The sequence below is a fragment of the Berghia stephanieae genome, chromosome 4 (assembly GCF_034508935.2).
Source record: "Berghia stephanieae isolate SIO BIC M18660-M18661 chromosome 4, UCSD_Bste_1.3, whole genome shotgun sequence".
In the NCBI taxonomy this organism is placed as follows: domain Eukaryota; kingdom Metazoa; phylum Mollusca; class Gastropoda; order Nudibranchia; family Aeolidiidae; genus Berghia; species Berghia stephanieae.
The window spans coordinates 61,575,414-61,588,555 of NC_088363.1; the positions used below are offsets into that span (position 1 = coordinate 61,575,414).

Below are 13,142 nucleotides of genomic sequence, written 5' to 3' on the forward strand. Positions count from 1 at the left end.
CTCACTGGCGCGACAAGATATGAAATGATTGTCTAAAATTATTGAAAAAGTGGTTGCTCATTGTATTCATGAATATCTACAAGATCATAATAATTATATTCTAGTTTTCAATCTGCTTACAGACCAGGTCATAGCACTGAAAGTTGACTTGTGAGGGTACATAATGATATTATCGTTAATAACTTGGTTAAGAAAAAAAGTGTTGTTCTTGTATTTCTCGACCTCAGTGCAGCCTTTGATACCATTCATCAACATATTCTGGCCAACTTAAAAAGTGTTTCTGATAGTAAATGGTATCGATGGGGCAGTTTTAAATTGGTTTTATTCTTATCTGAGTGGTAGGGGGCAGTTTGTCAGCATAAATCACAAACATGTCTCTGATACTGTTCCTTTATCTTCTAAACAAATAAACTGTATAAATAATTTTCACCGAAAAGCTTTTAACTGTACAGCTCCATGTCTGTGGGACTCTTTCAATTTTAGAATAAAATCTGCTTCTAGTGTTCTAACCTTTAAGATGCACCTTCAGATTGAATTATTTTACAGGGCATTTTATGATTGATATTTGTTTTTATACATATGCGTGGGCATGTGTTTATATATGTGTGGGTGGGTGGTTGTGCGTTTGAGTTAATTGTAAAGCACTGCAGAGCGCTTTTAAGTGGATGCTTAGGTGCTGCAGAAATATATTATTAATTATTATTATTATTATTATATTATTAGGTGGCGTTTTTATACACCTCCATTGGAGGTGTACAAAAACGCACCGTTTTTATGCACCTCCATTGGCGGTGGTTCTAAATTAATGAAAATGTTGCTGCATACATCCATGAGGTTTAAATAGTTTTAGATTGTAGTTTAGCACGCTGCTTAGTGATTACCGATGTACAATGATAATAAATTAAAAAATAATATCAATAATTTAAAAAATCAAAAGTAAAAAGAAACATGGTACACAAATACTGATCTCAAATTAATAAATAATTTTAGAAAATTAAAATCGAAGTTTTTTAAAAACATGATAAAAAGTTTTTGAAAAAAAAAAAAAAGGAAGAAAAAAAGCAAACAAATACAAAGTAAATCCAAAAAAAAAAGAATGTCAACAATGGGAATCGAACCCGGTACTTTCAAGGTTGGAATCTGTTCATCACATTTAATAAGGTCTCTCTAAAACATTATTTTACCTTCAATGCAACTTCTATTTTCTGGTTTTATATTTCGATTTTTTAAATTATTATTATTTTTATATAAATTTATTAACAAAAACATCCTGCAGATGTCACAATATAACTTTCGCCATGTCCAAATACAGAAACTCAATATCGCTAATGAAATTGGGTGGAATGCGCATGCGTGACGGAGGTGTATAAAAACACTACGTTATTATTATTATTATTATTATTATTATTATTATTATTATTATTATTATTATTATTATTATTATTATTATTATTATTATTATTATTATTATTGTTACATATAAATGCTTTTTTTAAAATCTCCATCAAATAAGAGAGTTATGTCCATGAATTTATTATATATATATATATATATATATATATATATAGGAGATATTCCAAGGAGATATTCAGCAGATGTCTTTTTGCGTGCACAGTAGTAGATCATAAATGCTTCCATAAAGTCACGATAGTTGTGGTTCCAAATTGTGTCATAGCAGAAAAAAATAAATCTTCATTCATATGCACCATATATAATTACACCAAAAAGTAAGGGTCAACAAGAAAAGATATATTGCTCGATGCACTACTTCTATTTTATCCTATTGTTATACTTATACCCTTTATTTTGTGTAAATTTGTAAATTGTTTCCATGTTTACAGCACCATTTGCATTGTTTTTCCCAGACAGGCATAGGTGTAATACATAGTGCACAGAAAGTCTGTGAAAAGTTTTTTTTAAATTTGTATATCATTATTCTAAAAAGAGAATTTATGATAATTTATGATTTGTCTCAGTAGATGTCTATCAAAGACGAGGATGGATCAGGGGGCTCTGCATGGCTGGAGGAGCTTCTTGGTGAAGTGCAGCTGTCCCAGTTCTTTATTAAGATGAGGGATGACTTACAGGTTACCAGGTAAAAAGAAAGTGTTACTTATCTTCGTAGAACAAGGATAAAATTTCGCCCCCTTATAAATTCAATTTTAAGGAAAATGCCAACTGCTTGTTCTCTGCAATATGAGCGCATCTGTTTTGAACAATTCATCTGGATTGCATAATTATATGCATATAATGGAATTACCTATTGGACAAACACATTCCCACTGACATAAGCTGTCTTTTAATTCTTTTTCATTGGTTTTGCTATCGCATCAGATTGACAGAGTTGGATAGTTTTTAGATTGAGAGATCAATTTATTGAGGCATAAACTCTTTAAAGTTCCCAAACAAAATGTTGGTCCAGAATTAAGACTGTCCAGATTTTTAAAAATAAACATTCAAAACAGTTCATCCTCATCTCAGTTGCATACAGACGTTTATACTATGAATTAAGGAAACATGATGTAGTTTTCTTATCATATACGTCGGCAACGGCTCAATAGTGAGGTTCCTCACCTTGTTATAAATTTTAAGCAGTGTTCAGCATGGTCTATGGCCATGATTGCAAAATTATGGTCGCTGTGTTTTTTTTTTACATGAGTATTTTATATATGTATTATCTCGATTGACTCCAGTGAAATGAGTGAGTACCTGGTTATAACAGTGTCAGATATTTTACGAATGCTGGTTCAGAGAGGACACCTAGTATTTGATGATTTGTATGAAATGGAAATTCGGTTCTTTGTAGCCTGCTAGGGAAATAAATGAAGTATTGTGAAACTTATCGTATGTGTATTTGAGGAAATGTGTTATATAGATGTTCATTGAGGGCAGTATGGTCTTTGCTTCATAACCGAAAGGTACCGAGTTTGACTCCTGTTACGCTGTGTGGCCTTGTGCAAGTTACCTCGCCCTGGTTTAATTGTGGCGCTGCACTGCGGTGGACGCCTGGGTTATTCCAGTCTTCCTTTGGAATAAACCCTAAAGACAAATTTCTCCCTTGGGATGAATAAAGGAAATATATTTATTTATCATTTATTTTTCATATTTATTTATATTCTAAAGTGTTTCAAACTTATGTAGTTTGTTAAGTTTAAAGAACACATCACTGGTCTCTAATTGTTAAGGTGTTCATATTTTAAGGTATTATTTCTGTTTGTGGATTTAGCCTCATAAAACAATCAAATGCATTTTATAATATGTTGGATAAATAATTCCTCTCATCCCATAAGACTTGTACATTTTGACTATGTGAAGACTGAGGACTTAGAGAAGATTGGCATGGGTAAGCCTGCAATTCGACGGCTGATGGATGCTGTGAAGAAACACAAATCTCTGAGGAAAAAGGGCCTGTTAGATAAGGTAAGCATGCATTAAACCCATTCATATTCATGTTATTTTTGATTATGGCATTCTTTCAGTTGTAGAATATTTGGATTTGTAATTATTGAAGATTTTGAGGATAAAAGCCCTGAACTCGTACTTTTTTGGTTTCTGCTTTTGCATACAAAATTTCTTTAAGATACTGGCGCTGATATAACCTAAATGTGTTGCAAGCGCCGTAAAACCCTTAAAAACAAAACAAAAAACAATCTTTAAGATAATTTTAGTTTTTGTATGAGTGTAAATGTCATGATTGCTCACACTTAGGCAAAAATTTTTTATTTTTTTTCAAATCATTATTTCCCTCAGTATTCGAATAGGCATAACCTATGCTTTTTTACTCTAAAGAACAGTTGCAGTACTGCATATTGAATGAACCCAAGTTGCAACTTTTACCGTTCTCATGATGAAAAAATTACATCTACCCTATAAAGGGATAACATGGACATTTTCCAAAAAGATAAGATGCAAGTTTCAGTATAGTTCTAACCTTTCACTGTTGTTAGAGGTTTTGTATACCCCCAAACAATTAAAGCCTCATTTCATCATTTGAATGAGAGATATATAGCTCATTATGGCTATAAGTAACTTTCCTTGGAGTGTAAGTACGTATGGTATCCGATCATCTCATTTTCAATTATATTAATAGTGAAATTTATATAACGCCAACATTCAACATCTCATGCTATATGAGATCTAGGAGCGTTACAAAAAGACCATTTGACAATACCTTAACTATTAGATTTAGACGGATACTTGCACTAACATTTAAAACGCATACAGTCACATCTCTCCAATCTGAACACCTTCGTTCCCAGTATTATGTCCGGATTACAGAGACATCCGGATGGATGAATCAGTCCCTAGGGTGTAAAAATAAAGAAGAAAAAAATCCGTGCTCAGGCAACCTGTCCGGATAATGGAGACATCCAGATTGTGGAGTTTCAGATTAGAGAGACACATATTCAAATTTAAACTAAGAAACGTTTTCTAAAACAATGCCTGCTTTTGAATTTTTAACTTCAGAGGATAAATTATTCCAGATTGAGGGGCCAACGGATGAAAAAGCTCTTTTACCTGCTTTTAATTTGTTCTGGAGAGTGCACAGTAAGAGCACATAAAAAGATTATTGTAAGATCTGAACAGGGGAATTCAATTCAATAAGTTCATAAAGATATTTTGGAGGAGGCCCATGGAGGCACTCAAAGACCAGTGTGGCTATTTTGTAAATTACAATGAAGAGGCTAGGACCTAATACAGATTCCTGAGGAACTTCAAATTAGTAGAATTGTTCCTCAGATTGAGCGCCATCAATAGATAATTGGTTTCTGTCTGCAAGATAGGACTGAATCAAGGCAAGTGCAGTGCCGGTAATACCAAATACTCTCCAGCCTTTCTATCAGAATGCCATGATCCATTGTGTCAAAGGCTTCAAACATGTCGAGCAAATTTTGTAATGTCAACTTTCCCTCATCTATTTCATGATTCACAACATTTCCAACCTTCAATAGTGCAGTTTCTGTCGGATGATTGCTATGATATGCTGACTGAAAGTGACTCAAGGGATTGTTGATTTTAAGGTGGTTCATCAACTGCTTAAGAACAAGTTTTGAAACTTGTCTATAATTTTTCAAGTTTTCTACATCTAATCCCAATTTTTTAATAAGTGAGTTACCATAGCGGATTTAAGCATAACTGGTAATCTTCCCGATCTTAAACTTAAAAAGCGTTATGCCTAGAAAATCCTTTATGTACCTCTATGCTTTCATATTTGAGAAGATATAAAATTCACATAAATCAAAATTTGATATTATCACAGATACTGCCAGGAGGGAAAAATGTAAATGATAAACAACCAGTCAGTCAAGCCAAGGAAAGCGTTAACCTGGAACATGGTGATGTGACGTTGACTTGCATCATCCACCAGAAGAATATCTATGTCTTTGACAAGCTTGGCAGCGGATCATTTGGTCTAGTGCGAAGGGGAGAATGGGTCACATCAGCAGGCAGAAAGGTAAGGTTATTGATCACATTATTCTTTTTTTTTTAAATCATTGATTGTGGAAAAAAACTATAAATCCTAAAAATGCAACTGTAAAGAAAGGAAAATCAGATTCAAACCTAAAAATCTGAAAAGTTCTTTATGTGTTCTGTACTTAAGACATCAAAGAAAAAATTAATTTTTCTCATAAAAGTAAAATAAAATTTATTTTGCACGTATTTTTTTCTATTTTCTGCTCCCTTTTCAAGGCAGCAAGCACATAGGTTTTATCTTTTCCTCATAACACAGAGGTACTGGGCTCACACTCCAATGGCCATGCAGCATGGCCCCTAGCAAATCACTTTGCTCTGCCTCACAGAGTATTTTGCTTATGGTCACCCAGAATGTATTTTATATCTCAAATTACCCTCACAGTGATTAACAAGTATACCAAAAAAAAAATACAGAAATTATAACCCTTTTAATTTAACTGCTCTAGAGCGTAACAGATGGTTCTTTAAATATAAAAAGTCTCCTATCATTGATAGATATGAAAACTGAATCAAAAGAAATTTAGAACACATGGCCAATCTTCTCAAAACAGTCTCATGTCAGGGTGAACCCATCCTTAAAATTTAATTCTAAGCTTAGCTTATAATGAATGGAGTTAAATTTCTTCATTGAGGAGATTGAGTTTTGTTTCTTAAACTTAAAAAAAACTTGTAATTTCAAATTCTGATTGTAGATTTTCTTCATTTTACCTAAAGAATAACTTTTAATTGTTCAACAACTGCAGAAAGTATACTTTGTCCTTTTCTTGATGCATTATACTAAATATTGCAGAAAAATGTTGCTGTTAAGATTCTACGCAAAGATGCCCTAGCTCAACCTGGTGCTTTTGAAGACTTTGTGAAAGAAGTGAATTTTATGCACACTCTAAGACATATTAATTTGATTCAATTGTACGGAGTTGTTCTGTCATCCCCCTTGATGATGGTAAGGTTTATTTCCTTTTACCTTTTATTTCTCATCACATAGTATCCAAGACGGAAAAAATCAAAATGAAAATAGGAAAAGAACTTGAATGTTGTTCACAATTTTATATTTTATTTATATTATTGCAAGATTTCATGCTCTAGAGATTTAAAAAATACGTAAAATTATAAAGCCTATTGGCGCAAAGTATATCCTAATTTACTGAGTCTTTGAACAATCAGGCTCTTTTGCAATCTATTGATTTATCAGATACAAAATGGCTAAAGGCTGTATGTAGAATTGTCAGTTTTATTTTTCTTCCTTTTGTTTAATGAAAAAATTTCTCGTTTGATATTTTCACTGTAAATTTCTTTCACTTGTCAGGTTACTGAGTTAGCTCCATTTGGTTCCCTGATTGACCGCCTCCATGCCACAGACCAGATCCTTCTTATCTCCACCCTGTATGAATATGCCATCCAAATTGCCAATGGCATGAAGTTCCTGGAATCCAAACGATTTATACACAGGGACTTGGCTTGTAGAAATGTCTTACTCAAAAGTAACGATTCTGTAAGTTGTTGAGAATCAAATGAATGTGATGAAGATAGAAGCTTCTCCTTGTTTAGGAAAAGCTAAGCTGAATTTAAGAAAATGACTATTAACTTACAGTAAATAATTAAAATTGTTTTTAACAGATAAGATAAGACAAATTATATTTCCATGTTTAGCAATTATCTCCCTAAAGCTTGCATGAAACTCTAATTAAAATCATAGTGAAAAATAAAAGAAATGGATACATTACAAGATTACCAAGTTTAAATTTAAAAAATAATACAAGGAGACTTAGAAGATTCATTCAAGACCTCAGATTTTAAACCTGACTGCATGTCTAAAACAATCAAGACAAAGTAGGAAGAAGTTCCAATCACAAATTTCGCCCCGTGATAATTTTATTCAATGTTTATATTTATATTGTTATCTCAGATAAAGATTGGTGATTTTGGATTAATGCGGGCACTGCCAAGTCAGACAGATCATTACATTATGTCAGAACAAAGGAAGGTCCCATTTGCTTGGTAAGAATTGTTTTAAAATGTGTTTTACTGGTTATTAAGTTATCTATTTATATATTCACCTCTAAAAAGGTTGATATAACAGTGACACATTTTTATTGAAATAATGGCCAAAATGCAAATGGTGTTACCTAAAGCTAAAACAGAAAAATGAGAAGAAGATTGATGATGATAATCGTTATGAAGGTAGTCATCATAGTGATTGGGGGTTTGGAGGGTGAGGATTCATATATCCCTTTATTCTTTTGTTGATATTTCTGTATTGGACAACATTTCAAATCAAGTAACGCATAAAATATGCCCTGCAGTTTGATGTTTAGTCGTATAACTTCTACTATTGACTATTATTTTATTGATCTTTTAGGCACAATACAAAAAGGAAACGCCTTTGGAATATGAACCATCGTGTCCAACTAATGTTGTCATGACAAGTTCAAAAGACATGCTACTGACTAATCCACTCTGTATTCTTAAATTTTTTTTAATGTGATTTGGGAAACAAACCAATCACTATATACTTGAGGTCTTTATTGTGAATATTGGCCAGATTAATGACCAAAAGAGTTTTCAAAAAAAAAAAAAACATTTTCAAATTGCAAGTAAGTGGGGTACTATAATTTGTGATTTGCTAAATGACAACAGTTATTATTGATGTGTATCTTTAGGTGTGCTCCAGAGAGTTTGAAGTCTCGACAATTTTCTCATGCTAGTGATGCATGGATGTTTGGGGTGACATTGTGGGAGATGTTCACCTATGGACAAGAACCTTGGCTGGGATTTAATGGCTCTGAGGTTTGTTTCTTTTCTTTTTTTAAAAATATTTTAAAACCTATTCACTCACTAATTCATTTGGTCTTTCAATTACTATTATTATGTTCTAGTGGCAGCTTTGTTTTTACAGATTATACTCTTGTATCTCCAGATACTGTATAAAATTGATGTCGGCGGAGAACGTCTTCCTCAGCCTAGCCATTGTCCTGATGAACTTTTCCAGTTGATGAGTCAATGTTGGTCCCACAAGCCACAGGACAGACCATCCTTCTATGGACTGAAGGATTATCTCTCTGAGGTAATAAAGATTGGAATATCAAGCGCTGAAAATGCTCCTTTTGAAAGTTCAGTTTTCCACAGATTGAATACATAATGCTGCATAGAAGCCTTTAAAACTTATTTCGGATTTCAGAATATCTTAAACAATTTTCTGCTCTATATTTTGATTTCTCCATTTTCCAACTTCTATGCTGAATCTTAATCTATCTACCTTTGCCAGGATTGAAAGATTTTATGGTTCTGCCTAATTGCCATTGTTTTTATATTTGTTGTTGTTGTTTTTCTGTTTCTTTTAAAAAAATTTTAAAACAAATTGTTATTGTTTACTCTTTATTATTACACTCCTATCTGTTTTTGTCTACCATTTCATTTGTGACTTAAGCATGAATTAAAAATCTATAAATGCATGATCATGAGTCAGTCGTATGTATTGATCTGCACAAAAAATAATGGCGTAATTACACAATTAGAGAGAGAGTGGAAGAAGCACAATAAACTAAATTTAGAAGCTGCACTCACAATTTCGATCGGTAGAGAAAGATGAGCAAAGTGGATCCAGTTACATTAATTGTTGATATTTACCATATAATTCAATTATTTTGCTTTCAGTTTTCTTAATTTTCAAAAATTCCTTGTTTTATGAATAGTTTTGGATGAGAAGGGGTGTAATGATAAGATTAAATCACATTTATTAGGTGAAATATGTCCGTGTGTTTTAGTCTTATATTTAGAATTAAAGTATCGGATTCCAGTGATTATTTGTGCTTTTCTTGCATATTTGTGACAGATTGTACCAGAAAATGTCCGAGCCACTCAGTCATTTCATGAGGAAAACAAATTGAGGTGTGATACTGGAGATTTGATTACAGTGCTACAGGGAAGGTAAACATGACTTCATCCATTTTAAAATATTAATGCTTGATTTGATCTTGTTATAGATAACGTGACCATGTTGTATAAAACTGTTTTGCTGAAAAAAAAAAAGAGGAAAGAATGATTCCTTACGAATCCCTTTTTGCTTTTGTTTTGGTTTTAAGGGTTCTACGGCGCTTTGTGAATCAAAATTAAAAAAAAAAAAAGTCTTTTTATATTTTGGTCTTTCATTGATTTTCATGAGATTTGTTATTAATTGATTTTAATTCTTCAGTAAAAAAAATAAAAATAAAATAAATATATAATAATAATAATAATAATAATAATAATAATAATAATGATAATAATAATAATAGCAAAAATAATAATGATGATAATAATAATAATAATAATAATAATAATAATATTAATAACAATAATAATAATAATAATAATAATAATAATAATAATAATAATAATAATAATAATAACCATAATAATAATAATAATAATAGTAATAATGATAATAATAATAATGATGATGATGATGATATTAGTAAAAATAATAAAAATAATGATAATAAAATAATCATTATGATAATAATAATATATTAACAAAATTAAAAAATAAAATAATAATGATAATAATGGTAATAATAATAGAATAATAATGATAATAATAATAATAATAATAATAATAATAATAATAATAATAATAATATAATAATAGTAATTATTATTATTATTATTATTATTATTATTATTATTATTATTATTATTATTATTATTATTATTATTATTATTATTATTATTATATTATTATTATTATCATTGTTATTGTTATTCTTATGTTGTTTTATCGTGGATATTACCGATTGTGACAGAAAAGATGAGAATTTTTCTCTTGATTTAAAGTGACATTTGAGCATTTAATAAAACGATTTTTAATAAAATGACATTAACTGCTGAACTTTTTTTAACACACTGAAAAATATGTTGATATAAATTTGTCCAATGTGCGTCCCATTTTTAATCTGATGACATTGACGCTGATTGATTGATGTGCCTGTGGAGTGAATGAAAAACACAGATTGATTATTCAATCTCTCTGGAATAAGGGACCGTGAAACTCATTGCAATTTCTGAACTGTAGATTATACCACTTTGAACAACAAACGGATTTGGTGTGACTTGCTTATCTCACTGTTTTAAATCATTTTAAAGGAAGGGAAGGAAATGAATTCACGAGCAGTTGCTTTGAGATGGATCCTTAGTGCATAAGAAAACTGAATGCAAATTACAAAATCTGAGTTGATATTGGGGCCAAAAAAAAACAAAAAAACAAAGACATAATGTGTGTGGGGTTTTTTTAATCAACGGATTCTAACTTGAACAATGTAACTTTTACAAACAAATTTTTAATTAAGTTACATTCTCATACATTGCATCTTTTATATATAAACCAGTACATCGTCACTTTTAAGAGAGCATCCTAAGTACTGCCCCAAGTTGTATTTATGATGTTGGTTCTCGTTTTTAATCACCATGACACCATCTCTGAATATTGATTATTTAACATTTTTAAGTTTTTGTTTTTTTATCTACCATATGATCATGGAACAATTGAATTTTTTAGGTTAAAACAATGACCTAAAACACTTCTCAAAACTGTGTTGGTTATGTAAAAATTGAGCTTAAAATATTAGAAAACGGTAAGGGCTGCCTGAAGCCGGTGTTCCCATACGAAGCCTTTCCATTTTCACTCTTTCGTTAGTAGCTTAAAATATTATACCCTCAAGATTTTAATTAGAACATCACAAGGACCACATAAAACAAAAGAGTAACATCAACTAGCAATGACTATGAAAAATGTTTTTTTCTCTATTTGAAGAAAATTTTTGTATAAAATCAAAGCCCTATCTCCACTGAGTAAAAATGTTTTTGAATTTTGAAAATACATTCATAAAAAATCAAGTTATGCAGTTTCAAAGGTGTCATTTATTTGGATGACCTGCAAAGAGGAAAAAAAAAGCGAAAATATGGGACGCTTTTTCTGCATTTTTTTTGACCTTTGGTTATATCTTGCCTAATGAGTGGATTAAAAGATTGAAACTTGGCAATTTTATTACAAATTTGGTAGAGAATATGGTGAAAACATTAGAACATACCTGCCTATTATTACGGACCGTCCGCAATTGTTACGGAAGTGTAAGGACAATTATGGACTTACGGAAATAGAAGAAATATTACTGATACAAATGGTCGCAACGTTAAATTCAAAGAGTCAATAGTAGGAGAAGAATTATTTCATCATCTGTAATATAGTGTTTATAAATATTTTGTTTGAAGAACTGTAAATGGTGTTAATATATATAATGTACCTTGTTAGGTAACCTCTTAACTTGTCGTCTGCCAAATTTCAATCATTTTCATTGGTAAACAATGATGTAATTAATTTTTTAAAATAGCATATACGAAGCGGCTTCGTCCCATATTTTGTCGCGAATTAGGGTACTTGGTGAGCGAAAAAGAGGCCCAAAGATTTGTGCGGGATAGTCATTGCTACAACAACTTATAGAAAACAAAATCTTGGAAAATATCAAGGATTTTATGGGTGAAAAATAATATAAGTGATTCTTTATATTTTTTTCTTCAATCTGCATAATTGTTCTTACCATTATTGCAATCAGACCAGAGAACTTTTGGTGGACCGGTCAAAATAGAAGGACTGGAGATGTGGGACCATTTCCTCACAGTCTAGTGGAAGTGCAGCGAAAATTGGCAGGTGTGTTCAGTCTGAATAGTACATAGTTTTTTCTTGAATAGGTGTTGTCAAAATTTATTTTTAAGATATTTTATTCTACAAAATGTAATAATGTAAAAAACTTCTAAATCAATTTTTTAAAAATATGAAACAAAGAAATAATCCTTTATTAATCACACATGGCATTTATTTAGAATGCCTTTTGGTAGTTGCCATAGACAACCATAAGCAAGAGTACCCATCAACCCATTTTGATAGAAAACTAATTGAGTTTTGATGAACATGTTTTAAAAGAAATAATCTCCATACTACATTAACTGGAGATTTATGTGGTTCTATAATGAAAATGTCATAGTATCGTGATCGTTGAAAGTGTTATTGTTTTAGCTTAATTAAAATTAAAGTCTTTGAGTAAGAAACTACGGAATTTTCTATTAAAACTTTAACACCTTATTCATTGTTATAACATTAACAAATGGTTGTGATCCTCTACCTAGACATATATAGAATACATTTCTTATCGTACATACTACATTTTCTATTACATGTTCATTATTGATTTATTTAAATCAATAATCATTCTTAATTTCACCATTCCTTCTCCTTCATGTCATAACCAAAATTGGAATTCAGTGATATCTCCGCCCCATTCATAAGCTCGTAAAAGAAGAAAAACCCCAAAAACTAAATACAATTACAATTTAATGTACATGACAGATAAAGAACTGAAAAATATTTAGAATATCATATTCTTGGAAGTAAAATCAGCTTGGATGAAGGGACAGATGCTGATGCTTTAAAAAGCTGTAGAAGCCTGAACTGCATTCAAATTCTTTAAGAACATTAAGAGGGCCGTACATCTTAATAAACCACATTCGATTGCCACTTGTTCAATGGTTTGCGTGTACTAGAAGCAGGGTTCTTAACCTTTTCATTAAGGAAGGAAAAAGCAATGTAATTGGCATTGTTTTGCAAAAGAAATAACACTAACATCGCAGGACTAAAA

General features: G+C 31.0%; 1 protein-coding gene across 2 annotated transcripts in view; it reads left to right on the plus strand.

Annotated features, from left to right (window-relative positions):
- Positions 1-13,142, plus strand: part of LOC144970962 (uncharacterized) — a 34,223-nt gene that overhangs the window by 8,416 nt on the left and 12,665 nt on the right. For both annotated transcript variants that reach the window (XM_078911182.1, XM_078911183.1), the window contains exons 2-11: positions 1,980-2,095; positions 3,291-3,420; positions 5,261-5,455; positions 6,266-6,418; positions 6,782-6,967; positions 7,382-7,473; positions 8,136-8,262; positions 8,393-8,539; positions 9,308-9,402; positions 12,063-12,157. In XM_078911182.1, coding sequence (XP_078767308.1) covers positions 1,980-2,095; positions 3,291-3,420; positions 5,261-5,455; positions 6,266-6,418; positions 6,782-6,967; positions 7,382-7,473; positions 8,136-8,262; positions 8,393-8,539; positions 9,308-9,402; positions 12,063-12,157 — 1,336 coding nt within the window. The remainder of the gene's footprint in view (positions 1-1,979; positions 2,096-3,290; positions 3,421-5,260; positions 5,456-6,265; positions 6,419-6,781; positions 6,968-7,381; positions 7,474-8,135; positions 8,263-8,392; positions 8,540-9,307; positions 9,403-12,062; positions 12,158-13,142) is intronic.